Raw genomic sequence first — 27,671 nt, forward strand, 5'->3', positions numbered from 1 at the left:
TTCAACATTTTCATGCAATTTATGTATTTCCAGCACCATATACTATGGCCTTAATAAAAAGTTAAGTATGCCCATTAGGAGTTAACCAATTTGATCATGTTTTATGGGGAAGAAGGCTTAAACTGGTGACTGGACAGTAGTGTGTCAGTGCACAGAGTTGAAAAACTAGCAGCATCATTTCACAAAATATTGTGGCAACCATGAAAAAAGAGACACTTTCTCAGAGTATTTCTGTTAATTATTTTTCAATTTAGGTTCGATTTTTAAGCGAGAGTCTCAGAATTGACTTTAACAGATCAATAGTAGAAGCAACAGATGTTTCAGGTCTCTTAGGCTTCCACTGTATCTTTAAATACATTTTCACCTAAACTTTACTTTGTGGAAAGGGCCCCTATGTATTAACTTACACAGGCACAGAACGGGTAAAATGCTTTAATACATACATAATTGATAGGGCAGTCCAGCATATTCTATTCTGCTAATGGCACTTGTATTTTAGTATCCTGTGTTTATTCTGTTGCATTTCTATGCTACTCGTTCAATATGGCGGGTGCACATAAAAACGAATAATTAGATAATTTGCTTATTGTTTACTTTTTATCTGTGAGATCTGAGCTCCAATTCTCTACTACCAGCCCCCATTTAGCAGGATTTGCTGCTTCGCAATGCCAGTCTGTTTTCTTGAAAACTTTGAAGATTCCATTGATACAATTATTAGAAGACGGACTGTAAGTCAGTGCTCTATGCATGTTCTCATTCACTCAAAGGTAAAATACAGACTCACTATTAGGTAACACTTTTTGAATAGATGTTTGGGTTACAGGTCTAATAATATTCTTTACTCAAAATTGCAAAAGCCCACTAAAGAGCAAACCATGGTGAGGAATAACTCTATGTAAATATTGATCTATTAATTCAAAAACTGTGAATGCTTTCGTCAATAGCACTGTCAAAAGCCTGTATTCCATTGATTGAACTGTCAAAGGAAAATCATTTGAATCTAGAAGAACCTGCTGCTCACGCAAAAACAAAAAATAAATACCCAATCAGAGCAGTAACACTTGCCTGACTCATGGCAGACATCTAGAGAAATGTATATGGTTTAATAAAAAAAAACAAGAACTTTTTTTGTCAGGAATCAAAAATATGCAAGCCAGATGGTTTCCAATGTGTTGCATTTGGATGCAACCCACTTAATCTGCCTGGATTTTTCACTTTTTGGATATACTGGTTTTGGACTTTTTGCTGTGGTTGAGCCTCACAACTAGTGTCTCACTACGTTATTCAACTGGTAAACTGACTGCATATTCTTATATCAGCGTTCGCCTTTTAAGATTAGGCTGCTTCGAAACAGCTAGGTTGAGGGGCGCTTGGCTGGTTAGACGCAAGTGTGCATGCTGCATGTGTGAGACTACCATTGTGCACAGATTGGTAACTATGCACATATAGCCATGCACAGAGCAGGATTAGACATTGACCTGGGGTACTCCTTATACTATTAGCAGGCTTTCGTAGGTCAAGTTAATATGCCTTGTCATTATGTCTGCAATGACACTTTATTACACACATAGAGGAACATCTGCTTCAGTGCAGTTTCACTTCGCTTTAGGCTACAGAGTCAAGCAAGATATCAAATAGAGGAGCAAGGTGTGCACCCAGATCAAATCTGCAAGTGCCAAGCAGATATATGTGCACCTTATGGGTCATCCAAAATTTTCATATTTCTCTGGCCCAACTCAGGACCACAGTCCATGTGTTTTGTCACCCTTCTGGGAAAGTTTATTACTCAGCTCCCCAACAGAGGGAGCAAAAGCTGCTCTACACAAAAGGGATAATTAACAGTTCTTCCCTCAGCTCCTGAGGAGGAAGAGTTAAGGAAGAAAATCTGCATCTATTAATTACCTACTGTCATACTGTAATGGATGGGACAACCCAGGCCCACTGAACAATTGAGGAAGCCCAGATGACTGAAGCCAACACAGGAGGTGGCTCCTCTTTGAAGTTTTGGTGGGAAAGGCCCTGGCAGTGATGTCAGCTAAAGATGGAGCTGAGGCTCCTAGAAGAGATGTGAACAGTGATTTCTAGATGGCGTCCTCTTGAACTGTACCATCATGCTGTGCGGGGAGGTTTTGGGATGGGGTAACGGGGTGAAGTAGCACCCTAGGGGCAGGAATGCTTGTCTTCCAGAACTTTCCAGCCCATTTAAAAAACACTGAACAAGGGAGAGAGTGCTTTTTACTTAAATTGGAAGGCAGCAACAGTCATGGGCAACTAGAAGGACAAGCCCCAGGATGCCCTAAAAGATTAAGGACTGTGCCTACAGTTGACTTGGGTCTCTCCGAGGGTCAGTGAGGCTGGCCCCCTTAGAAATCCTAAATACCCACTTGGGGATGGTCTGGACTCCTCTGTCAAGACAGGGGGAGAGGAGCACCACAGATGTATGAAAAGAGGGAGAGCTGGCACGGGGTACACTCTGTTGGGAGTCAGTGGGACCTGCTCCCAACAGAGTGTACCCCTTTAGAGGCTAGGAGGCCTGCTGAAACTGCACCTGGTGGATGGAGGTCACCACCAGGAAAAGAATATGCCCAAGATCATCCACATTGGCCCAACGGGCCCGAAACACGCACAAGCCTTTGAAGATCAGCCTATTTAAACGTGCTCAAACCAAGGAATGGCATGTGTGGGTTCTGCCGCCATTATCCTGATTTTCCCTTGGGAGGGCCAGGTCCCCAGGGGGACAACACCACCTTTGTTAAAAAATTGTCAGGGGGTGCAGGCATGCATGGAGCCCTCTGACCCATATTGGGATTGCCCCATGGGCCCTTCATCGCCTCAACAGCCAGTGCAAAAATACCCGAGGCCCAGGACCCCATCCACGGGCCAGAGTAGAAGGTGGCTGGCACTGCCTTTGTGTGTACATGGTCTGGGAACCCCATCCCACATATCGCAAAATGTAACATGGTCAGGCATGTTACCTGCCCTGCTTGCCTATGTCTCGGGGGACTAGGTTACACAGGCCTCAATGGGCAGGGGGACTGTGATGCTCCTGCCACAGGATGGATCAAGAAAGCAAGATGCTGTCTCCACTCTGGAGTGAAGATGAGAAGGCAGCCCCCACAGCCTTGAGGAGGAGGGCACCGAGGGAGCTGACAGGACCCCCCCACATTCCCCACTGAAAAAGAGCTGCAATGGGGATATCTCGAGTGGGGCTGGCCACTTCCAAAAAAGAAAGAAAATTTGTGGTGTAAGACCTTGTGGGCTCGACAACTCTGCAGCTGGAACCAGTCATACTATATTCATTTTTCCCTGGAGAGAGCACCCCAAAATTCCTTGCAGGGCTTACTTTTTTGAAAGAATTGTGCTCATGGTAACCCCAGGATGGAAGGACACCACTAACATGATTTTTGAATACTCTGGGGGCTACAAAAGGTGCAGCAGCACCCCCTCCACAGCATTAATAAAGCCACCTGTATCTCCCAGGTTTACGTAATCCTGTCCTGGCGATACTGCTTCATTTTCAAACTCTTCCAAGGTTATAAGGTTTTACTCCACAGCTTGGAGTGCAGCACCCTCTAGGGGCACCCTCCAAGGGCTGGTTCTATGGTTCGAAGATGTATAAAGAAGAAACAGACACACATATGTGTTTGCAATGCTTTATTAAACATTTATGCTGACAGTGAATGTTGAAATGCTTTAATGACTGTACAGTTTGCATTTTCTAACAGTTATTATTGATTACAGAAATGATGTTGGTTTTAACAAGTGAATTATTAGTTTTTTAATGTAAATACCCTTATCAAAGTGAATAGGTGACCCTGATAAAGACAAAGTTCTTGTTTTATTTCAAGTGATATCCCCTATATTGTGATGTCTATCTGGTATGGGGGGAAGGAATACTGTCATTTTGGGATCTTGACAATTTAATTGTCAAATGTGATCACAGAATGTTATCTAAGGTACTTTTAATCTGCTGGAAATAAATGTTTTTTAATTAATGTGTAGTGTTTAGTGTGGTATGTGTATTAAATGTACTTTTTCTCTTTCAAAGAAAAAGCATAGGCTAGCTAATCATGTATTGGGTGTTGTTATTGAGTGCAAGGAAATGGTGATTACTGGCCCATACCACCTCCCTTGAGTAAGGCTTAGACTGCTCTGCTTTGCTACCATGAAAGAGTCAAGCACTACAATGGGCTCCTTTGTTCCCAGTAAGGGGGATTGTGGCCCTATTACTTGCACAGGCCTCACATCTTGCACAACTACTAACCCAAGTTCCTACACAATGACTGTGAGAAAGTACACAAAAATGAATATCTGAATGTCATTCCTGTTGGAGCAAATTATAGCATCTGCTTATTACTCTTTCTCCTAGGTATATTTTTACCACTTTAGGTCAGTCTTTTGACAGACAAGTTTAGATGATGACACAATAGGAATTTTGTAACAAATAGATCACCCTAACTTAGATGTTGAACTGGAAAATGTAAAGTCATGTAAATAAAATTCCTACAGTTTATTGACTATGTAAAAAGGTGTTCTAATGCTGTAGTACAGAGGAGGCAAACTATAGTGCAGAGGAAGCAAAGTAATAACTAATTAGTGGATGCCCATGTTTTAAACATTTGTGAAGGGGTAACAGCTGTTCCTGCTCACATATGGGGAGAGGCAAGGAATTATAGCTCTCAGATGCTTTCAAAGAAAAGACACGACCCACGCATCCCCCTTTCAGAACACAATGGAAGCTAGGAATCTTCAGTAACTGAGCACTAAGTGATATCAGCATGCAGGGGAGAGTAATTACACAACTTCTGAAGGAAAACAGGTCCACCACCATGGAAGGTTCAGTGGACAATATACAATAATGTGAACGATACTCACTTAGAGATAGGTAACAACTGCAAAGTACCCATTGCCACTGAAGCCCATGATAGCCAAAACCACTGTAAAACTAATCTCTCAGCAGTGTTTTGCATTCACTGCAGATGTGGAATAAACCTGCGGAGGCCTCAAGAAATAAGGAATTAGAATAGTCTTTGCAACTCGTAGTTGTCACCTGAATCAATAATGGGCATGAGTGTGCTGGGAGAAATGACAATGTTTTAGTGGTAATCTCATAAAATAAAAACAATTAGCCAAAAGATGATTTATGCTCAGAGAGGCCAGCTGGTACACCCCAGAACTCAGAGCCACCAAGCGCAGCTGCTACAGGCTTGAGAAACAATGGCGATCCACCAGGAACCAATAGAGAAGCCCACAAAGCAGCCTTCTGCAACTACCACCAACAAATCTAGGAAGCCAAAAGAGCAGCCATCATGGCCCACATTGATTCATCTCCCAACTGCACAAAATAACTATTCAGAATGGTCAAAAAATACTCCAGCCTGACAGCCACAGAGAACTCTACCCACCCTCCTCACGAACTCTGCCATACTCTCTCAGACTACTTTCACAGCAAGGTCACCACCATTTATAGCAGGTTTGACCCCCAACCCACGATCTCCAACCTCTACTCTTCCAACACCCCAGTGCACACCAACAGAACAATCACCACATGGACACTGCTCACCACACAATCCACCTCAGCCATCATGTCATCCATCGACTGCCCCCACCACCTGCTCAAACACAGAATCAAACATATCAGCAAAGAACTCACCAGCATCCTCAACACCTCCATCACCTCAGCAGTCTTTCCAGACAAGTGGAAACATGTGGAGATCAGACCCCTCCTAAATAAACCCTCCACCAACCCCAGCAAACTAAAAATGTACTTACCTATCTCTCTGCTACCCTACCCTGCCAAAGTACTTGAGAAGGCCATCAATGAACATATCAACTACCCAACTACCTTGAAGAAAACAACCTACTGGACATTTCCCAATCAGGATTCTGCACCAACCGAGACTATGCTTGTTGCTGCCATGGATGACATTAGGAAACTCCTCAATTGTGAGAAACCACTGTTCTCATCCTCCTCAACCTATCATCTGTATTCAGTACAGTCTCCCACCACACCCTCATTAACAGACTCCACAGCATTGAAATACAAAAGGGCACCCACCATTGGATTGCCTCCTTCCTGACAAGATGCACTCAGAGCTTCCGTCTGCCCCTCTTCACATCTGCACCTGAGAACATCATATGCAGCATATCCCAAGGATCATCCCTCAGCCCCACTTTAACACCTCCATGACCCCTCTGGCCAACATTGTCTGATCTCATAGACTCAACATCATCTCCTAAACACAAACAATACTAAGCTCAGTTCCTCACTGACAGAAGACCCCTCCACCACCAGAACCAACTTCCGCAGTACCATGACAAACCTAGCCAACTGGATGAAAACAAAATGTCTCAAACTCAACTCTGACAAAACAGAAGTGTTAATCTTCAGAGAAACACATCCATCTGTAACCATAGCTGGTGGGCAGCTGAACTAGGACCCATTCCCACCACCTATGGACCACGCATTGAACCTTGGCATCATCCTCGACAGTGAGCTGACCATGAAGCACCAAATCAACACAGTTGCCTCCTCCTGCTTCTACACCCTCTGCATGCTCCATAGAATCTTCAGATGGGCCCCAGTCAGCACCAGGAAAGCCGTCACATAGGCCCTTGTCACCAGTCGCCTTAGCTACAGCAACTCATTCTATGTCAACATCTCTTCCGAGCTCCTCAAAAGACTTCAGCCTATACAGAAAACGGCAGCCAGGCTTGTTCTTGACCTCCTCAAACTTACACACATCACACACCACCTCAGGAACCTCCACTGCTCCCTAATCAGGAATGATGCCAGTTCAAGCTGCTCACGCATGCTACAAAGCCCTGCACTATCAAGGACTGGCCTACATCAACCACCGATTCAGCTTCCCCCAGCCCACCAGACACCTGTGCTGCTCCTCGCTGGTCCTTACACACACACAGGATCTGTTGCAAACCGCAGTGGTGGCCGCTTCTTCTTCTAGATCGCCACCAAGGCATAAAACAACCTGCCCCTCCTCCTCCGAACAGCACCATCAGTGGCAAACTTCAGAAAGCGACATAAGACCTGGCTCTTTGACAGAGACACTGCACCCTAGTGCCCAGATACCCCCAGGGGTGATAGTGCTGTGCTCTACAAATACTAATTGAATTGATTGATTGAAAGACAGCGTGGCATTAAAATGAAAGCCCAAGTTCTTCACTGCCACATTATGTGCTTGTGCTGCACCAGGGGGGGGTGAGGCCAAAAACTAAATTCTGTGGGGCAGGCTGGAAGAAGAGGGCTAGAAACCAGCAGGACCTAGGTTTTGTCAGAAATGAACTTCATAGAGTTATCAGAACACCACCCAGCTATGACCTGCATGCATTTCCTGGAATATCCTAAATGAATCATGGTCAGTGTTCTTGAAGGAAATCAAAATTTGTGTATCATCAGCATAATTCATGAAATTCAAATGAATTCAGATGAATAAATGTCTGTGTCACATGATTCACATACACATTACAAAGTGTCTGACTCAAGGAGGAGCTCTGAGGCACTCCCTGATCCCTGGTGTAAAGCCCTATATTGAGATTTGAAAGGGGGGGAGATGTACTGCTTGACTTTAAGCATGAAGGTAAGACTCTAACCAAAGCTTACCACTGAATACCACCTTCAGACAATCTTCAGAACAAGCTCATATCAAATGATGTGGAAGGATCGCGTAGCACCAAGGTTACCATATGACTTTCACCTTTTTCCAGGTTTTGGGGTCTGCTCCTATTCAGTTGATTTATTGCAGATTTCTAGGCAGGGATGCAAAAGGCAAGGCAGCAATTTGCCAAACCACAGCCAGTAACGGATCAAGGGGTGAACCTGATGAGATTGACTTCAACATGTCCGTATGCATTTCTATTGTAAACGGATCAAAATTCTGAAGAAGAGATGTAAGTTTGTGAATTGGCGACAACAGCTTTAAAGTGCCTGAAAGACTCATAGGAAGTTCAAATTGTCACTTATCTTTTGGGATTTTTTCAGTGAAATACATAGACTGTCACATAACTGTTGTGTGTGCACCTCTTCCTGACTAGAACAAGCTGGAGCAGACTTCATTGAACAATAGGGAACTTCTACCTTATTGCATCGCAAGCAGAGAGCAGTTTACCTGCTTAGCTTTGATTTTAGTAAACACGTTTCTTTGGCTCATTTAAAGCCACCTTTGACTATCTGATGTCTTCTTGGACATTAGTAGCCCGCCATTCTCTCAGCTACTTTTGACTTCATTCCATAAGCCTCCAAACCAAGTGGCTGATGGATCAATGTATGACAGTGAAATGAGAGAGTCCAGGTCTATAGTTAGCCAGTCAGAAAAGTTCTAATAATCTACATCAATTGAACCTTCTTTTATATAAAAACTCTTTTACTCCATTGAACAAGCTCATTCATTGAGAATTTGGCCCCTGGTTGAGAAGAAGGTGTGGCTGTTTTATCTAACATGCCTAAGGTACCTTCTACAACAACCCTGGATGAATCTGACCATAATCAACCAGATTCTATCAGATTCTATGAAGCACAAATTAAGACAGGAGAATGACCATTCTGAGCTGTATTGTCCCTTATTATTTGAGTGGGTTTAAAAGCAGTTAAGGAATTAATTAAGGCTGTTACTCCTGCATTGTTAGGTTGCCTAAAACCCAGAAAAAGGATGATGGATTAATAAGGGAATATAAAATTAGCTAAAGAATTTGCAAAATCGGGTCAACGTCCTGCAGCATGGTAACACAAAATACCAACAATGTAGTTTTTTTTTCTGAAAGCTTAATACTAAAATTTTGTGGCTCTGCTTTAGAAAAATAGGTTAGATAAAGAATATTGACTTTCATGTCTTCCAAATGTATAATTGCAAGGCTGCCACCTCTTCTCACAGGATGTGGTAAGTGTCTCACAGGATGTGGTAAGTGAATAATTTTGTAGCTTGGAGGGTAGTCGGATTCCAAAACAGGAGATGGCTTGGTCAAATTCCAGGCTTCTGTGACAAAAACACATCTAATTCATTAAATGCAATAAGGTCCCATATTTCTATTGTGCGTTTTGTCAAAAAGCACACATATAGTGAAGAACAAATAAATTTGAAGATTGTGAAGGGAACCCCAAGACAGCCACCTCCATTTTGTATCCACAGCTTCTCTGTGCCCTAAACAGCCCAGTGAGAAGACAAACAAAGATAATAAGAACACAGGCGTGTGCTGTGTATTCTTGAAACATTCAATCTGCTTTTTTCTCCACCCGTGACTGTTTAAATTGAACTGTTGTTTTCTGTGCAATGTGTACTTTTAAAACTGCTGTTTTTTTCTACCTGTAACTATTAAATCGCCCTCCTACATTTCCCCTGTACTGTGCCAAGGCTTGTGTTGTATTTTTTTAAAGGTAAAAAGGCAAACAGAATCTCAGAGACCAGCAGAGTATGTGTAAGAGACTGCTTAACCTGCCTAATCGTTTCAAATTGTATTTGAAATTGTATGTAGCACTCATTTTTTACTAGGAAAAGTGTGTGAAAAGCAGTTTTTGTAGTGTCTTTAGATTTGGGCCTTACATGCAAGGTTGAACATGACCTGCAAAGTGTGGATTGAGCCTGTCTGTATCCAAGGAGATTCTGACTTGAAGAGCAGCTCTCTGCTCCCTGCCCCATGCCCACCAGCCTGTGCTTAAGGTCACATGCCCTTTATATATCTTTCTTACTGGTTGTTGCATCAGTTGCATCCAATTGGTTCCTATGGCTAGGGTTCTTACTGGACTTAGGGCTTAGGGTTGGAGTTCTGATATGTTGAAAGGTCTAGGGTCTGAATGGTTCCTAGGGCTAGGGTTTCTAATGGAGTAAGGGCTTAGGATTTAGCACTTGATTGGTTGCTATGGCTGTGATTGGTTGAAAGGGCAAAGTTTCCTATTGGTCATACGGCTTAGAGCTAGGATTCAGATTTGTTAGGGGTAGGATTCCCATTGACCAGTATGGCTATTTGATCCTAGGGATCAGGTCCTTTCAGTCTGGGCATCTCGGCGTCTCAACTAAGAAAGAAAGGACAAGGGCAGTTGCCTGTTTTAGCCTGTTCGGACCTAGGGCCAGAAATGCTGCCTTTTTCACCATTCACGAGCCACCACCTTACCACATCAAGCCCCTCAAACATAATAACAGACTCTCAACAAACACAAGTTACTCATTTACTAAAAATAAACCCTAGCCACATTTCAGTGCCTCAACTAAACTTTAATGCATCTAGACAGACACTCACTGTTCATTCAAAACATCTACCCTCTACTTACTCCTAAGAGACCCCTTTCTGTCACCATCAAACCTATACTCAATCTTCCATCATACCATCCACCAACACCCTCCTCCTCATTTCACCAAATACACACAACCAAACAATCCTTACATTGCAACCCACCGCACACACTACCTCTTCCAGCTATCTAATCAAACCCAAACACTGATAACGCGTAACCATCCCCTCTCACACACCACATACACTCTTCTCCAAAAGACATCACCACCCAATTTACCATTCAACTTCCACTCACCAACTGTACTTTACATAGAAACACTTCCCAAAAAACTACGACACCAATATCTATTCTCACTACCCCACAAAAACAAAACATAACAAACACACCAACAAATCAAAATCTCACACATACACACAATTTCTCTCTCCCACCTAACTACATATAATAATACACATCCTAAACCATCTTTACTCCCAAATGTATTTTCTTCACCAACACCTAACACAAATATACCAACACAACAATTCACCTGGATCTCATCCATTGCACACTTTAGAGCCTTTAAACATGACCCACCACCAACCCTAACCCATGCACCTTTCATCCTAAACAGATACATATAAAATAAATAGCATGCCATTCTTCACAACTTTACATCCCCGTGTCTATTAAATAACAAGACTAGTCTACAAAAATGACACAGCTCACCAACTCACTCTCAACCACCATCTCCACCACCTATACACGCAGACCTTTCAAAGCACCTTCTAAGCCTGCTGTACGAGGAATATGATATAGAAAAACAAACCTGTTGATGTCCTCATACAGCTAATACCAGTACTAATAACACACCTCCTACAAGTTCAAAAAATACTGCTCTCTCTTTTACAAAACAAAGTCATGCCACCACCAAAACGCAATCTCTAAATGGTCTACTAATAAATGCTCATGACTCTCTAAAAACACCACCACATCTACAACCTACTCACTGACACACAATCTGACATCTCCATAACTGAACAATAGTTTGGAGATGACATGACTGCAATATTGCGATGAAGCCATTTCTCCAGGCTATTAAATTATCACACTAAATCGTATAGGCAGAAAAGGAGGTGGGCTAGCTGTTATATTCTAGCAAACAACAAATCTTATCAAAGCTAATGACATTTCCATACAAGGTTGTCAGGCCCTCATCACCAGATGCAACCCGACACCAACTTCCTCCTGTAACTTCCTTCTCCTTTACAGACAACCACCTAGCAATGAAACATTCCCAGACACATTTCTAGACACAGTTTCAAACCTTAGAACACTATTGTTAGAAATGGGATCTTTGGTTGACACTCAGGTTACCCCCTGTTCAAGCAAGGAACCTCACTCTAGTCACGGTAAAAGAGAATCACCCTCAGCTAACTCCTCCTTACCCCCTTGGTAGCTTGGCAGAGCAGTAGGCTTAACTTCAAAGTGCTAGGTGTAAAGTATTTCTACCAACACACACAGTAACTTAATGAAAACACTACAAAATGACACAACATAGGTTTAGAAAAATAGGAAATATTTATCTAAACAAAACAAGACCAAAACGATAAAAACCTGACATACACAAGTCAAGTTATGAATTTTTTAATGATTACACTTAAAAATAGCGCTTAGAAACACAAAATGCTTCATTGAGGTGTTAACACAGCATCGTGACAGAGTCACTCCCAACAAGCCGACACCAGTGGCGCCGGACCCGGAGTCGCGTAGTCCCCCAAGTACAGTACTTTTGGTGAAGAGTGAAAACAAGTCGATGCGCGAAGTCGGGGATCGCGGAGTCTGTGAGAAATGTTGAATCCGCGCACTTCGAGCGGTGTCGGTCACGACGTGGTGCGGCAACTTCCACGGAGTCGCGGACTTCAGCAGAGCTGCAGCGGTGTCGGGCCCACAAAGGTCATCGCGTTCCAGCGAAGATCACGGAGTCGGTTGCAGGCGGCATCACCGGATTTGAGCAGCGGCGTCAGTCCGAAGACGTCCGAAGTGGATTTCCATGGATTTCCACCAGCTTTCCTTTCAAGGGCCCAGGGACTGGATAGGGCACCACTTGTCAGAGCATGAGTCTCTCCATAGACTCCAGGTGCTGGCAGAGAAAAGTCTTTGCTGTCCCTGAGACTTCAAACAACAGGAGGCAAGGTCTAAATCAAGCCCTTGGAGATTTCTTCACAAGATGGAAGGCACACAAAGCCCAGTCTTTGCCCTCTTACTCTGGCAGAAGCAACAACTACAGGATAGCTCCACAAAGCGCAGTCACAGGCAGGGCAGCACTTCTCCTCAGCTCTTCAGCTCTTCTCCAGGCAGAGGTTCCACTTGTTTCCAGAAGTGTTCTGAAGTCTGTGGTTTTGGGTGCCCTTCTTATACCCAATTTCTACTTTGAAGTAGGCCTACTTCAAGGTAAAGTCTCTTTTGAATGTGAAATCCTGCCTTGCCCAGGCCAGGCCCCAGACACTCACCAGGGGGTCGGAGACTGCATTGTGTGAGGACAGGCACAGCCCTTTCAGGTGTAAATGACCACTCCTCCCCTCCCTCCTAGCACAGATGGCTCATCAGGAAATGCAGACTACACCCCAGCTCCTTTTGTGTCACTCTCTAGTGTGAGGTGCAACCAGCCCAACTGTCAAACTGACCCAGACAGGGAATCCACAAACAGGCAGAATCACAGAAATGGTATAAGCAAGAAAATGCTCACTTTCTAAAAGTGGCATTTTCAAATTAAATCTTGAAATCTACTTTACTAAAATATGCATTTTTAAATTGTGAGCTCAGAGACCCCAAACTCCACATGTCCATCCGCTCCCAAAGGGAATCTACACTTTAATCAGATTTAAAGGTAGTCCCCATGTTAACCTATGAGAGGGAAAGGCCTTGAAACAGTGAAAAACGAATTTAGCAATATTTCACTGTCAGGACATATAAAACAGAGTACTATGTGTCCTACCTTAACCGTACACTGCACCCTGCCCTTGGGGCTACCTAGGACCTACGTTAGGTGTGCCTTACATGTAAGAAAAGGGAAGGTTAAGGACTGGCAAGTTGGTACACTTGCCAAGTCGAATTTACAGTTAAAACTGAACTACAGGAACTGCAATGGCAGGTCTGAGACATGATTACAGAGCTACTTATGTGGGTGGCACAACCAGTGCTGCAGGCCCACTAGTAGCATTTGATTTACAGGCCCTGGCACCTCTAGTGCACTTTACTAGGGACTTACAAGTAAAATATGCCAATCATGGATACACCAATCACATACTACTTACACAGAAAGCATATGCACTTTAGCACTGGTTAGCAGTGGTAAAGTGCTCAGAGTTCAAAAGCCAACAGCAACAGGTCAGAAAAAATTAGGAGGCAGGAGGCAAAAAGATTGGGGATGACCCTGCATAAGCAAAAAAATCCAACAACTATAGTCTAACCTGTGCATTCTAAACATTTGGTTTGACAACCCCAATATGCCCTATCTAAAAACCATCACTGAGCTATTCACAATAAACCACAACAAACCTACTTCAGGTTGTACACAAACCCATACACATCGCTGGACACATCCTAGATATCATTGTTGCTAATGCAGAACTAGATACCTTTCAAAGGATTAATCCAGTCACATGGTCATACCACCATTTGCTACCTTTCCAACATAAAACACCACAAATCAACACACCTAAGACCACTTTACATGCATCCACCTATTGACCATGGGACAAACTAAATTTTGAATACTTAGAAACACAGGTAACATCCAGCACATATCTAGACTGAATAAATCCCATTCAAAGGCTTTATGAGTGGCTATAGAAAGCTTTTAATATCCTATTACCACTATGAACAACAAAACAGGACAAAAGAAAACAAGCACCTTCGAGAAATACAGAACTAAAAGAGATAAAACAACAAATCTGAAAGCTGCAACGCACCTGGCTGGAAGCAAAAAGCAATCAAGACAAACTTCACCTATAGAAACGTAACCAAATATACAAGTCAGCAATCAAAAAAAGCTTTAAAAATGGTACTGTTCAGACAGAATTCAAAATACTAAGGGGGTCATTCTGACCCTGGCGGTCCAAGACCGCCAGGGCCACGAATGACGGAAGCACCGCCAACAGGCTGGCCGTGCTTCCAAGCCCATTCTGACTGCGGCGGTAAAGCCGCGGTCAGAAAACCGGGGCCGGCGGTTTCCCGCCGTTTTTCCCCCGGCTGGGCGAATCCCCCTTCACCGCCAGGAAGAGGCTGGCGGTAAGGGGTGTCCTGGGGCCCTCTAACAGGGCCCCATGAAGCTGCACCCGTCGCACCGCCGCAACACCGCCGGCTCCATTCGCAGCCGGCTCCTGTGTTGCGGCCCCCATTCCTGCTGGGCCGGCGGCCGCTAACATGGTTAGCGCCCGCCGGCCCAGCAGGAATGTTGAAATGCCGGCAGCGGTCTTTTGACCGCATGGCGGCAGATTGGCGGTTCCCGCTTGGCGGGCGGCTACCGGCGCCCGCCAAAGTTGGAATGACAGCCTAAGGGCCTGATTACAACTTTGGAGGAGGTGTTAATCCATCCCAAAAGTGACGGTAAAATGACGGATATACCACCAGCCGTATTACGAGTCCATTATATCCTATGGAACTCGTAATACGGCTGGTGGTATATCCGTCACTTTACCGTCACTTTTGGGACGGATTAACACCTCCTCCAAAGTTGTAATCAGGCCCTAAATGTGCAAATAAAGAATTTTACAGATTTCTCACCGAATTTCATAAATCTAAAAGCACAGTAGGAACTCATCACATTACTCAACAATTCACTGACACATCACACAACCAACACAGACACGTTGGACTCTTATTTAAAACAAAGGAAACCCACCAGCACCAACCCATTTTCAAAAATCCCCTCCCAGAGTAGGCTAACCGAGCCTCAACATTCCTTCACAACAAATGTCACAAAGTGAACTTATGGATCTGGTCAATGCCAGCAGGCTAGCCGCCTCCCCTTCTGACTCTTGTCCATCACAAATCTTCAAGAACATCCTTTGCTGCATTTTTGATGGATGCCATTGTCTTTTTACTTGTATTCGCCCAAAAGATGGCAGCAGTGGGGGTTGGTCAGGCCCAAGGAGCTCTTCACTGACATCATTCATTAATAGACCATTTAGTCAGACTTTGCTGTAAAGTGCTGAAGGCTGACCAAGTACAGTATTAAGTGATCATGTGGGTATGGGCCTATGGCCTGGACTCATGTGGATGGTTGGGCGCAGGATCTGGACATAGGGCAAGCCCACTAACCAACCCTTAATGTGTGTATTTAGGATGTGTTCAAGTCTGTGCGTAGTGTGGGTTGGCTGCTTGTCGATGGATCGGTGCATTGAAGGTTTGATGCTTGTGGAGGGTTGGGTACAGGGCTTTGCTGGGCTTTGCAAGTGACAAAATCAGCTTATTTTGTATTGTAATTTCTGGGTATCTCTATCCCTAAGGGCCTGGGGGTCAGGGTATGCTCACCCTGCCTACTTATGGACCCTTTTCAAATCTGTTTCAGGACTTGGGGAGTGAGTCTCCAGGTCCTGAAATGGTGGGCAGCTGCAAAATTTTCTCGGATGCTGAGGCCAGGCAATCAGATTGTTTCAGTCCCACGGTACTAGTACTGGTACTGTGGTACCGAAAAAAGCTCCCTCAGCAAATTATAAGTAGTTTTTTTAATTAAATTTTTGGGTGCTGTTGGGGTACTCCCATGGGACCAACCATCCAGGTATCTCTGAATTTTTCAGGTGGTTAACCCCACCGTGAGCCCTTCTTTAAATGCTAGTTAATCGAAAACAGCTGAACAGAATTACACCAAATCACAAAAAACGTGATTTCTGACTAAAGTTATAACTTTCTGCCAAATTTTGTGTGATTTCTTTCAAGCATTTCTCTGTATTGCAGAGCAAAGTTTCCTGTGGGAATTACAATGGGAAATCATGTTTTTGGGACCCCTTTTCCTTGGTCCCCACTTGACGGACCATGCAAAACTTTAAACGAAGGAGCCACAGTGAATGAAAAGTACGTCTTAGCATTCTGTTTGGCTTTGAGATAGTCAATGTAATGTTATAGGCTTCTCAGTCAACCTTTAATTTATTTCACATGTGGTTTCGATTTTCCTATTATTTCCATTGAAGATTTTTTTTCGTATTACAACGCCTTAAAATTCTTCTGAGACCGATATGATGGCTGCAGGCCCATAATGGTGATAGAGGAGGATAAAAGGTGGTCAGTTTCCATGTATTCAGAAGGGTCATTGCTTCTTGAGTTTATAGATGTATTTTTCTTAATTTGAAGGCACGAGGCGTAAATAGAGATCTTCCTAGCCTGTGCAGAGAAAATCAAAATTGTATTAATGGTAAGGAGACGTCTACTATTATGAGTTGCTGTCACCCAAATGACTCTAGGGAAATGCAAATGAATGCGTCATCAAGGAAAAGGGTATGCAGCGTAACATGAAGGAGCTGGATTGCCTTTGTGGAAGATGAAATGCTGTGTGGTTTTCAGAGGAAATCAAATAATTTATTAATCAATATTTGGCATTTTTAATTAAGAGCTGCTATCCTTCTAGGTCCTGGAGAGTGTCAAGTCAATAACCGAGAACCCCGTGTTAAAGTTTTTGCTCTGTATGTAACGTGCCTTGCCTGTGTATCACGTGTTGAACGCTGTAGCGGTGGCCTGGTCGCCCATCATCTTCCAACACACCTGCATTCACACTGCTGCTCATTAGTGTTTCCTTTGAGTCTGACAGTAGGTGCTCGTATATGCTCTGCCTCTGTGAAAGGTCTGAGGCATTTCATGAACACACTCTGCTACAGACAGCGCAGAACTAATATGAGACATTCATTTTAGTGTGCCTCAACACTTTATTGAGGGCTCCTGGGGCTGTGGTAATTCGCTTCGGATGAAACCCCAGACAGGAAGGTTCTGGAGGTGAGAAGAAGCCGGTTCTTCGACTCTCTCGTGTCCTCACTGACTGTCCGCGCCAGGCAGTATTTTAGCTACTTAAGCATAAAACGAGGGAAGAGTTGCCGCCGAACGGCACATTAGGGAGGCATCAAATGTCAAAGAGATTATGAGGGCTCCCAAAAACGTGTTAACAAGTGTGAAACAGCAAAGCACGCCGCAGAAAAAATACTTTTAAGATTTGTTCTCCTCGTCAAACACTCTACCTGCCAGGCCTGTGAGATGGGCAATGCTACTGCGTACTAAGGTCAGAAACAGCCACAGTTAATCAATGTTTTCACATTGATAGAACATGAGGAATACCCTTTGACAAAGCTATCTCGTGTGTGGTATTTATGTTTGCACAAACGCATGCTCTACTAGCCTCTGACCCAAAAAACAGAAAAGAAACCCAAAAGCATCACAAACCGTGAGCTGCCAATAGGCGTAGATTTGCAAATGCCAAATATTTTAGTCTCAGTTTCCCTAGGCACTTATTTGAAATCACGCAAGCACAGCCCGTCTTATTCCCTTTAACGATTTATCAATAACGTTTCCTCTGTAATTGCATTCTTTCATTTTTTTAATTTAATTTCTCTTATTGGTCTGGTTCATGCTTCTAATGTGTGCGTGTTTTTCTAGGTATGCAGGTTCTGCCGCTGACCGCCAAGGAAGCTCATCCATGAGGAAGGTACATGTTTTTCAGGTGTTCCTTTAAATCGTTTTAAGAATCATTTCCTATTCAGAGATGCACAGTAAATCTATTTTTATGACTGATTGATTTTAATGTAGTTGTCAATATGTCATTGCGAAATCCAACCGATAAAATGAATTCATATACAAAAAAACATATATAAAGAATTCGATGATATGCCCTACATTAGATATCACACAAAAAATACGCAAGGAGGCCACATGTAGCATTAAAATCACGAAACACGTTTAATAGCGTTAACAGCAATACAACTCTAAAAAAACTAGACATCATATGTTCCTAATATTTGTGTAGAAATATATTCATCTTTGGATATGAAGCTCATGTTTTTCACTATGGAGCAGCGTACTTAAGTCGTCATTGCTAGTGTAAAATTGTTTGTTACTGTCAAAGTGCCTAACTCCACCAGAGCTATGTTGTGAATTCAAGGTGGCTCTTCACTCCACCCTGTGTCTCTCATGCTAACTCAAATATGAAAGCAGGGAACTAACGCAAGAATCTCTGAGGAAGGTGGATTGGAAGAAAAACATAAGTGGACTTGCCTCTGCAGAATGGGCAGTCGTCTACCTAGCGGGATTAGTTTTGCAGCACTTTGCAGAACAAGCTGGGGTCAGGTGAGAAGCCTCTCTACCCACTCTGGCCTCTAAGTCCTGCTAGCCCTCCTCAGCAGCACTCATCTCTGTGGGTTATGCTGATTATTTAATATCAGTGCTTAATTTGAGCGGGTGGCTGCCAGTGGGGCCCACTGGCACTGATTTATGGGGACCAGCACTTATTTTTCCTCATCAGACACTTGCCAAGAACAAGAGGGGCAAAAACACGCAAAGGGGAAGGAAGAAGAAACAGAAAGACAGAAAACCGTCACAAATGGAGATAGCATTAACCTGTGAGAGTGAGATAAAGGGGCAGGGATTGTTTTGTCGTGCTGCCATTCTAAACACCCAGTCACTGCTGCGGACCCGCCTCTTTTCCTATTGAGTTCCTCCTTTAATGCCAAGCATCTAGTGAGCCGTAAAATAATATTTCTCATATTCAAATTGACTTTTATCCCGAGCTTTATGTATCTATGACAAATATGCTATAGTTCTTCCAAAAGTTGTAAAACGGTAAATTATTTGCGTTAATATCTAATATGATCATTGCATGGCTTTGCAGCTGAATCCGTAAATAAATACACCAAATCTTTTTGTGATCATAAAACCAATTATTTCACACTCTCTCTCATTCCACAAGTGTCTCACAAAGGAGTGACTGTTAAATCATAGTCCCTCTTTCATAAACACAGTTCTCAGGGTTGGCTATTCTTCACAACATTCTTGTACTTTAGATACACACAACGTATTGGACTTGTCCAGTAAAAAATATGATCAGCAAGTCCAATGAAAAGGATATAGTCTACAGGGCTCACCTCTGGGACATTGCAGCATCTTTGAGGGCGAGTGATGAATGGTTTGGATCTTTGATCTCAGCTATAGGAAAGTCCACTGTTCCTTATTGCAGTTTGTGAAGTAGAGTACCCTGAATCTCTGCCTCCACTGGAAGAAGACAGTGATGCTGCACGTGCAGGTGGTCTGCTTCCGCTGGATGGCTTTAGTGGAGATCAGTATGCAGAGATGACTGTGCTTTTTGTCCGGTGACATCTCCCATTATTGTTGCTGCTCCAACCTCTCAAGAAAGCTTGAATTTTTATAGGAGGAGAGCTGGTTGCATGACGTGTTCAAAGATGAAAGTGATGTTGCACGAAGTATTGGGCTCCTTTCCATTTGGTGCTCATAAGTATTTTTTCCTGGGTTTTCACTTTTTGTGAACTTGCTCTTTGGACATCACAGTTGGCCTTTTGAATATAGCTTGTGGGTGGATTACCTTCCTAGTTGCCATTTAACACTGTTACAGCCGACCCTTGAAGGGTAGATTTCTGGTTTTACTGTGGGTCAATGGCAATAACATTGGCACCACCACATCTATGATCACCGAAGCTCTATCATGTGGCCCAGACAGTGCTTGGTGATTATGGTCCACGATGTGTTGGTCCTATGTGGTTTTATTTGTCCTCCATAGGTTGGCTGCAAAGCTACTAGAAAAGGACAGAAATGAACAGACTGTCCTAAATGCAGAATGCCAAAGCAGAAGCCCAAATACCATTCCAAAATGTTTAGCAAATTAATCTATAGCCCAATTCGGGTATATTAATTTTCTCTACGTCATCTATTGCTTCATGTCGCTTAGGGTGAGGAATGTACTCTTACGAAGTTAGCCTCCCTGCACCTTTCATGTTCTCTGAACTGTAAAGGCGGATTGAACAGTTCAACTATTTCTTGAATGGTTTGTAGTTGCGTAGCTCCTTTTTTTTAATACAGATTTAATGAGTTTAGCTCTCTCCCTACTTGTTGATCTGCAGAGCAGAGCTTCTGCTAGGGCATTCTCCAATGATGTTCACCCTCTCCAACTAAGGTTAGGATGTACGTGCAGCCACAGGTGAAGCTGATTCAGACATTCTATTTCCATGTCCTATCTTATGCCGATGACGCTAACTGATGCTATTTTATTCCGCATTCGATTAGTTCCATCTGTCCAACTGGAGAATGTTTGGTGACCATTCATAGCCCCATTTTATAGAAATAATTAGGAAAAGACTGAAGTTATGGTATTGGAAAGAAACATCATACTCGTCCATTAACTTGTGGTCTGAAATATTGGGTCCTTTGCCTTCCTTTCCCTGTTGTTGAGGTCAAGAATCTGGGAGTCATTTGTTCCACTGACTTACTTTGAGTGCTCCAATCCAAAGGGATGTTGTTCTTTACCACTGCAGTTGCTGCGGACAATGGCATCATTCATTCCAGCAGAACCCCATACTGTTGTTATTATGGCCTGTATACTATTACAAAATGACTAACTGATTATACATAGGCTAACTTATATTTTAAATTACAAGTTGCAAAGGTTCAAAGCATGGCTGTTATGTGAATCTGGAAGTTGCAAAAGTACAACCACACTGGCTGGCAGAGAAATAAAGGACCTCTGCAGAGTCCATAAGTCTGGGCCAGTCTTTCTAGTCTTCATGCTGGTCCCGTTATGCTCCAGCTAGGGCACTTAGGTCAGGTGCCTAAGACCTTCATAAGGTCCGCAGCTTCCAGTGGGCCTGTAGTACAGGGAGATCTTTTTGGATCCACTGACCTAAACTCTTGAACAATATTTTGTCAAGGCACTTGTAAGAAATTGGACTTTGTCAGGATGAACTATTGAAGTCCCTAAAAAACCTGTGCTTAACCTACTGGTAACTTGACACGAAGCAGTCAGGCTTAATTTAGGGGCAATGTGTGAAGCATTTATGCAGCATTCAATCAGTAATAATGTGAGCACATAGCCCAAGAAAAATCTCAAATCAATTTAGAAAAAAACTGTGAATATTTTGATAAATAAAATAAATAAAAAACAAAAAACAAAAAAAAAGTAGAACCAGAGATAAGAGTTTTTAAAGTCTGAATTAAAAATTGCTCCAAGAAGCACAGGTATGTGGTTGCCCTAGACAGGTCAAATTCAAAAGTGAAGGCCAACCGCGCTGGATCATCAGTCATTTACAGGGACCAGGTTCGTTCCAGTGGAAAGTTTGCCTTAGACTTAGAAAGTTTTATGTAGAAAAAGTGATTGTTGACAAGTCATCAGTGGGGCAAGCTGCATGCTGGATCTAAAGCAGCACTTGACATCAGCAGACTGCTGAAAGGCGGGGTCCCATTGAGGTCGTCGACAAAGACAGAAAAGATCAGATTGGGCAAAGTCCAAAGTATGTGCCCAGGAAGACCTTGGCGGTGATCAAATGTTGTTCAGCATCAGTCCTGTAGAAGCCCTATTCATTTGGATATGGAAACTTTTCTAGAAGTCAGATCTCCTTCAACAGGGCATACCAGCAAGTTGAGGCCAATCAGCAATTCGATGTCAACGACTGTGGCTATAGATGACAACCTTGGTTTCTATTAATTGTCTAGTCAGAAAGTTGGCAGAAAGCTTCCAAATGCCTTTTCTTGCAGTTTGGGGACAGGAGGAGTATACTCTAACACCAACCAAGGATGCGGGAGCTGGAGGGCACTACTTAGGGATTAAGGCTCACTCTAACAGAGGCCAGCAGCAGCATCCTAGGTAGGTCCATTGGAACTAGTCAGGAAGGCAGTTGGATGGAGAGAGACCTCTGTAAACTTGTTGTGTCCTTGTAGCACATCCAGGAGGTGAGCTAACTAGCATGTGGAATAATATCTGGGGTCCTGGGTCAAAGGCAAGCAGCTCCATTCTTCCTTAGGGTTTATCAGACAGCATGACAGTCCTTCTTCTGATTGTTCACAGGTCCAGGAGTTTTCTAAGGAGAGTTCTGGGGACGCCAACTTTATGCCCAGACCCAGCCTGTGTGTGGAAAGCAATCCTTTGTCCACCCTCTAAACCACTTCTGGGCAGTCCCCCACTGGGTTCAGCACTGGCCTGACCCAGAAAGACAAAAGGGAGGCAGGCCTGGGTGTGAGCTTCATCTGCGATTGACAGGGTGGCCATCTTTCAAAACACAGGAAGGAGCTGGACACAGCCCCCCAAGCCATGGTGGAAACCATATCTCCACCCCAGAGCACCTTGCCCACTGTCTGCTAGCAATATACATCTCATGAGGGGGTCAGATGACGGCTGGACCAGGCAGGAAGCCTTTTTCTTTGTAGACAAGAACATGACAACTTTCTGAAAGTGTCATTTCAAAAACAGTAATATAAAATCTGACTTGACCATTACTTTGAATATCAACACTTATCAAATGCAATAGTGTAACCCAGTTGTAATCTATGGGAGGCACTACAACAGGGAAAAACAACTTTGCAGGTTTTTCGCTGCCAGGATATGTAAACCATTAAACATACATGTACTAGTCTGAAATACTATGCACTCTAACTAAATAAGCATTTAAGGCCCACCTCAGTGGTGACTGATAAGTATTAAAAAATAAGGTTCAGGCCTGGCAGAAAGTTCATTTTGCCAGGTCAAAATGGCAGTTTCAATCTGCCCACAGGCCACAATGGGAGACCTGAGACAAGTTTAAAAAGTCAACTTAAGTGGGTGGCATAATAAGTTCTGCAGACCCACGCACAATAAGTTCTGCAGGCCCACGCAGTAGCACTTGAGACAAATAATAACACTTTGCTGGGGACTTATAAGTAAATTAAATGTGTCAAATGGGTTTAAGCCAATTTTACCATGTTTAGAGGAGTGAGCACAAGCACTTTAGCACTGGTTAGCAGTGGTAAAGTACAGAGAGTCCTAAGGCCAACAAAAATGAATTCAGCAAAAAAAGGAAAAAAGGGAGGAGTAAAGGCATAATCTATTGCAGAAAACCACACCAAGGACATCAGGTCTAATGTGTCCCCCATCTAAAAGTGTGCAGACCCACCCACTGTCATGGAAGCTCTCATCATTAACCCAGAAGAATCTGGAAAGATCATCATAATTGGCGTGGTCAGTTCCAGGGTGGTGTTCCACCACAAGTCCGTTCCCTGAAGGGATATGAACCCCCTCAGCAATTAGGGATTCTCATCCGTCCCTCCGGCCCCCCACCATATGCTTGAGCCACCTGAGGGGCCTGTGTTTGTCTGTATCCAGAAGTAAGTCCCAAACAGGAATGGTCTCAGCTTCTTCTGTGCGCAGTCCACAGCAAAAGCTTCTTGCTCAATAGCACTCTACCTTTGTTCCCTGGGGAGTAACTTTCTTCTAAAAAAGGCTACAATTTGGTCTAGGCCCTCCTTATTTAACTATTATAGTACAGTTTCTATGCCATGCTCTGAAGCATTTGTCTGCACTATGAATTCCAGGGAGAACAGTCCGGATTGTTACCACGCAACAGGCCATCAATGCGGTCTTTGCTGACCACCTTCGGCATGTATATGTGACGCCCCATGCCACATATGTCCACTTACTTTCAGACTATGTATCTGGGCTACAACTCACTTAGAGTCCAAGGATCGTATGACACTGAAAGCCTCATTGACTAAGCAGGACTTAATGGGTGCCATTGATACACTTAAAACGGCTGAGGCGCCTGGAGGGAACAGGATACCAGCAGAACTCTATAAGACCTTTACGGGATCGTTGGTAGATAAATTACTGCTGGTGTACACAGAGGCCTTGGACAGGGGGGTACTTCCAGACTCTATGCAAGAAGCACTCATAGTACTGATTCCAAAACCAGGAAAGGATCCAAAGGAGGTGGTATCTTATCGCCAGCTGTCTAAACTAAATGTAGATCAGAAAATCCTTAGTTATGCATCAGCATCCAGACTGTTAGTCCATATGGATCAATCAGGGTTCATTCCCCGCTGGAACACACTATGCAATATTTGTCGTTTGACACATGTCCTACATGCCCCTGAATTAGCAGATGACTTCTATGCGCTGGCCTTTCTGGATATCCAACAGGCATTCAATCCAGTGGGCTGGGACAATATTTGGCATGTACTGGACATCATAGAGCTGGGTAGAGACTTTATTCAATGGGTACCGCTACAGTACACTTTCACTGTTGCGAGAGTGCAGACGGATCATAATGTGTTGACGGAAATACTCCTCTACTGCAGAACACGACAAGGATGTCCTCTGTCACCCCGGATATTTGCTCTCGCAGTGGAGCCTCTGCCATGCCATATCCAACAGTCATTGAGAGGTTGGGGCATCTGAGTGGGCCATACAGAACACATCATCTCGCTATGATGATGCTATGATATACGTCAGCCATCTGGATTTATCAGTCCTAAACTTGTTAAATGTTCATGCATGAATTTGGAGAGCCCTCTGGATTGCAAGTAAATAATAGGAATACAGCTTTGCTCCCAATAGGGCTGATGCAGACCATACCTATAAACCAACTACCAGTGACAGACTTACCGTGGAAGACAGCTGATGTTAAATATCTAGGTATCCCTGTCAATTGTAATAGGCAGTGAGCTTATGAGTGATTCATAATCTCTGCCCTCCACAGAATTCTGGAATTTTTTGCTACAATCTCTCATGGCAAAAATAGCCCACATTAAAATGCTCGTCAAACACAGGCATTTCTATATTCTCCAGGGCTCTATGTATGAAATACCTCATCAGATATTTAAAGAATTGTATAGGCTCCTGGCAAAGCTTCTATGGGCAAGAAAATGGTACAGAATTGGACTGGCAACACTCAAAAGAGAATGGGAAAAAGGGAGACTGAAGGTCCCAGTCCTTGAGCTCTATTATTTGACCACTCCCCTTCTGCATGTAATCCATTGGCTGGATACCGAATACCAGTGGAGAGGGAAATTACTAGCTGGTACACATGATGGACAACAATTGGGCGAACTGCTAATGCAGGGCGGACATGTCCCCGACACACCTACCCCTCTAATTTGGTTATGTCGACTATGGGAGAAGGTGGTGAGACAGATAATTCAACTGCTGCCATATGCCCCAGATTTAGACTTACAGATAATGCACTAATTCCCACAAATAGCCCAGACTATTTTGATAGATAAGTGGAGAGAGGGCGGATGTATAATGCTATCCGACTTATACCCATGGGCTGCTTTATAACTATACCGAATGCCTCTGACACCTTTGAACTTGGAAGAGGGCAGGTTTTGCAATACGCAAAGATAGCCGCCACCGCTAGACAATTATGACCATTGTTTCCAGAGGCCCCTGAATCTTCACATATGATGCTGACAATGCTCGCCAAGGCGGAGAGGGTAGGGGAGTTTTGTAAATTAATAATATACATATATCAAGCCTTGCAGATCGATAGGAGATTGCCGCCACCCAAATCAGAGGAGTCCTGGCAACAGGCCAGTGAGGAGCCCATCACCACTAAGTGTAAATTACATGATACAGTACAGAGAGTTTTCCATTAACACATACTTTAAACAGGTCCAATATAACTATGTTCACATGGCGTATCTCCCACCAAAACGGCTATACACCATTTACTCCACCAGGAATTTTGAGTGCACTAGATGTAGGCAGAAGAACACCGACTTTTTCACGTGGTATACAACTGGTCAATAACAAAAATATACTGGACAGAAATATTGGCCTACAGTAAGACTACTATGGAATGAGAGGTCACTCATACATTTAAACAGTACCTGCTGGCTCTACTCCTGACATGCTAAGAAGAAGGAGGTTTACACAGCTGGGACTTATAGTAGCAAAAAGGCACATTTTGATTCATTTTCTGAGTGCCAGACCCCCAGCGGTTAGAGCCTGAAGAGATGATTTATTGGAATGGGCAGGAGCAGAGGAGGCACACGAGAGGGACAAGGAAGGATAAGAAAGTAGTGGCAGACCTGCTTTCTTGGAGTACAATAGCACAGGCACTTGCAGCACTTTTAGGGGATGGCCCATAATGTAAAAAGAGTGGGTATGTAACGCTGGGAACTGTTAAATCTCATGCCCTAACTGAAACATTCCCAACAGACAGGACGATCAATAGTCACATGTATATCACTCACAGTATGTTTGGGCCCAATGATGCATTTCCATTGACTGCACTGGGGGTCTATGGTTATTATTTTTCTTTTCAGATCTATATGTCCCACATCTAGTAGGGAGATGAGGGGTTTGGGGGGGTAGGTTGATTTAAATTTAAAGTGTTATAATGTGAGGTCTCATCTAGATATGGTATCCAGAGACTCAATCAATCAAGTTATATTTGTATAGCACGGCTTATCACCCACAAGGATATCCAGGCACTTTACTGCGGGTGTCATTCGAAGAGCCAGGTCTTTAACACCTTTCTGAAGTTGGTCAGCAATGGCAAGGTGTGGAGGGGGAGGACATTCCAGGCCCTAGCAGTGAGATGGGAGAAGGGGCATCCTCCGGTACTGCAGTAGCCCACATGTGGGATCTGTGCGAGGGAGGCATGTGCGGAGTAGAGGTTCCTCAAGGGGTGGTGGAGGTGTAGCCCGTGGTTCAGGTAGGCAGGTCCCTGGTCATGGAGGGCTTTGTAGACATGGGTCAGGAGCCTGAATTGGCATATATTTTGGACTGGGAGCCAATCGAGGTCTTTCAGGTGCTGGGTGATGTGAGCTGTCTTGGGTAGGTTGAGGATCAGTCTGGCAGCTGTGTTCTGGATCAATTGGAGTCTTTGGATGAGTTTGGTGGGGGTGCCTGCATAGAGTGCATTGTCGTAGTCCAGTCGGCTGGTCGATGGGTAGCAACTTGAAGATTTTGTGGAGTGTGTGGAAGCAGGTTGCGTGGACAGCCTTGACCTGTCGTTTCATGTAGAGTTTGCTGTCTAGGATGATGTTGAGCTTGTCGGGTGTGGACTTCAAGTGTGGATATGGGTCCAAGTTCATTCCAGAGGGCCGTGTGTTTGTCGAAGATGAGGGCTTCCATCATGTTCGTGTTGAGTTTAAGGCAGGTATCCCTCATCCATGCTGAGACGTCTTTCATGTAGTTGTGGAAGTTGACCTTCATTGTGGTGGGGTTGGAGGAGAGTGAAAGGACTAGCTGAGTGTCACTACGTAGGAGAGGGTGTTGATGTTGTGCTATCTGGCGATGTCTACGAGTGGAGTCATGTAGATGTTGAAGAGTGTGGGGCTGAGGGATGAGCCCTGGGACACACCTCATATAATGTGCTTGGCTTGCAATGTGAAGGGGGGAAGGCAGACTTTCTGGGTGAGTCCTGTGAGACTGGATGTCATCCATCTGAGCGCATTAGCTGTTATTCCAATCTGGCATAGGCAA

General features: G+C 43.8%; 1 protein-coding gene across 1 annotated transcript in view; it reads left to right on the plus strand.

Moving 5' to 3' along the window:
- LOC138265066 (connector enhancer of kinase suppressor of ras 2-like) overlaps positions 1-27,671 on the plus strand; it is a 518,319-nt gene that overhangs the window by 76,104 nt on the left and 414,544 nt on the right. Inside the window, exon 3 of the mRNA XM_069212618.1 lies at positions 17,867-17,915. Coding sequence (XP_069068719.1) covers positions 17,867-17,915 — 49 coding nt within the window. The remainder of the gene's footprint in view (positions 1-17,866; positions 17,916-27,671) is intronic.

The sequence above is a fragment of the Pleurodeles waltl genome, chromosome 2_1, assembly GCF_031143425.1.
Source record: "Pleurodeles waltl isolate 20211129_DDA chromosome 2_1, aPleWal1.hap1.20221129, whole genome shotgun sequence".
Lineage (NCBI taxonomy): Eukaryota > Metazoa > Chordata > Amphibia > Caudata > Salamandridae > Pleurodeles > Pleurodeles waltl.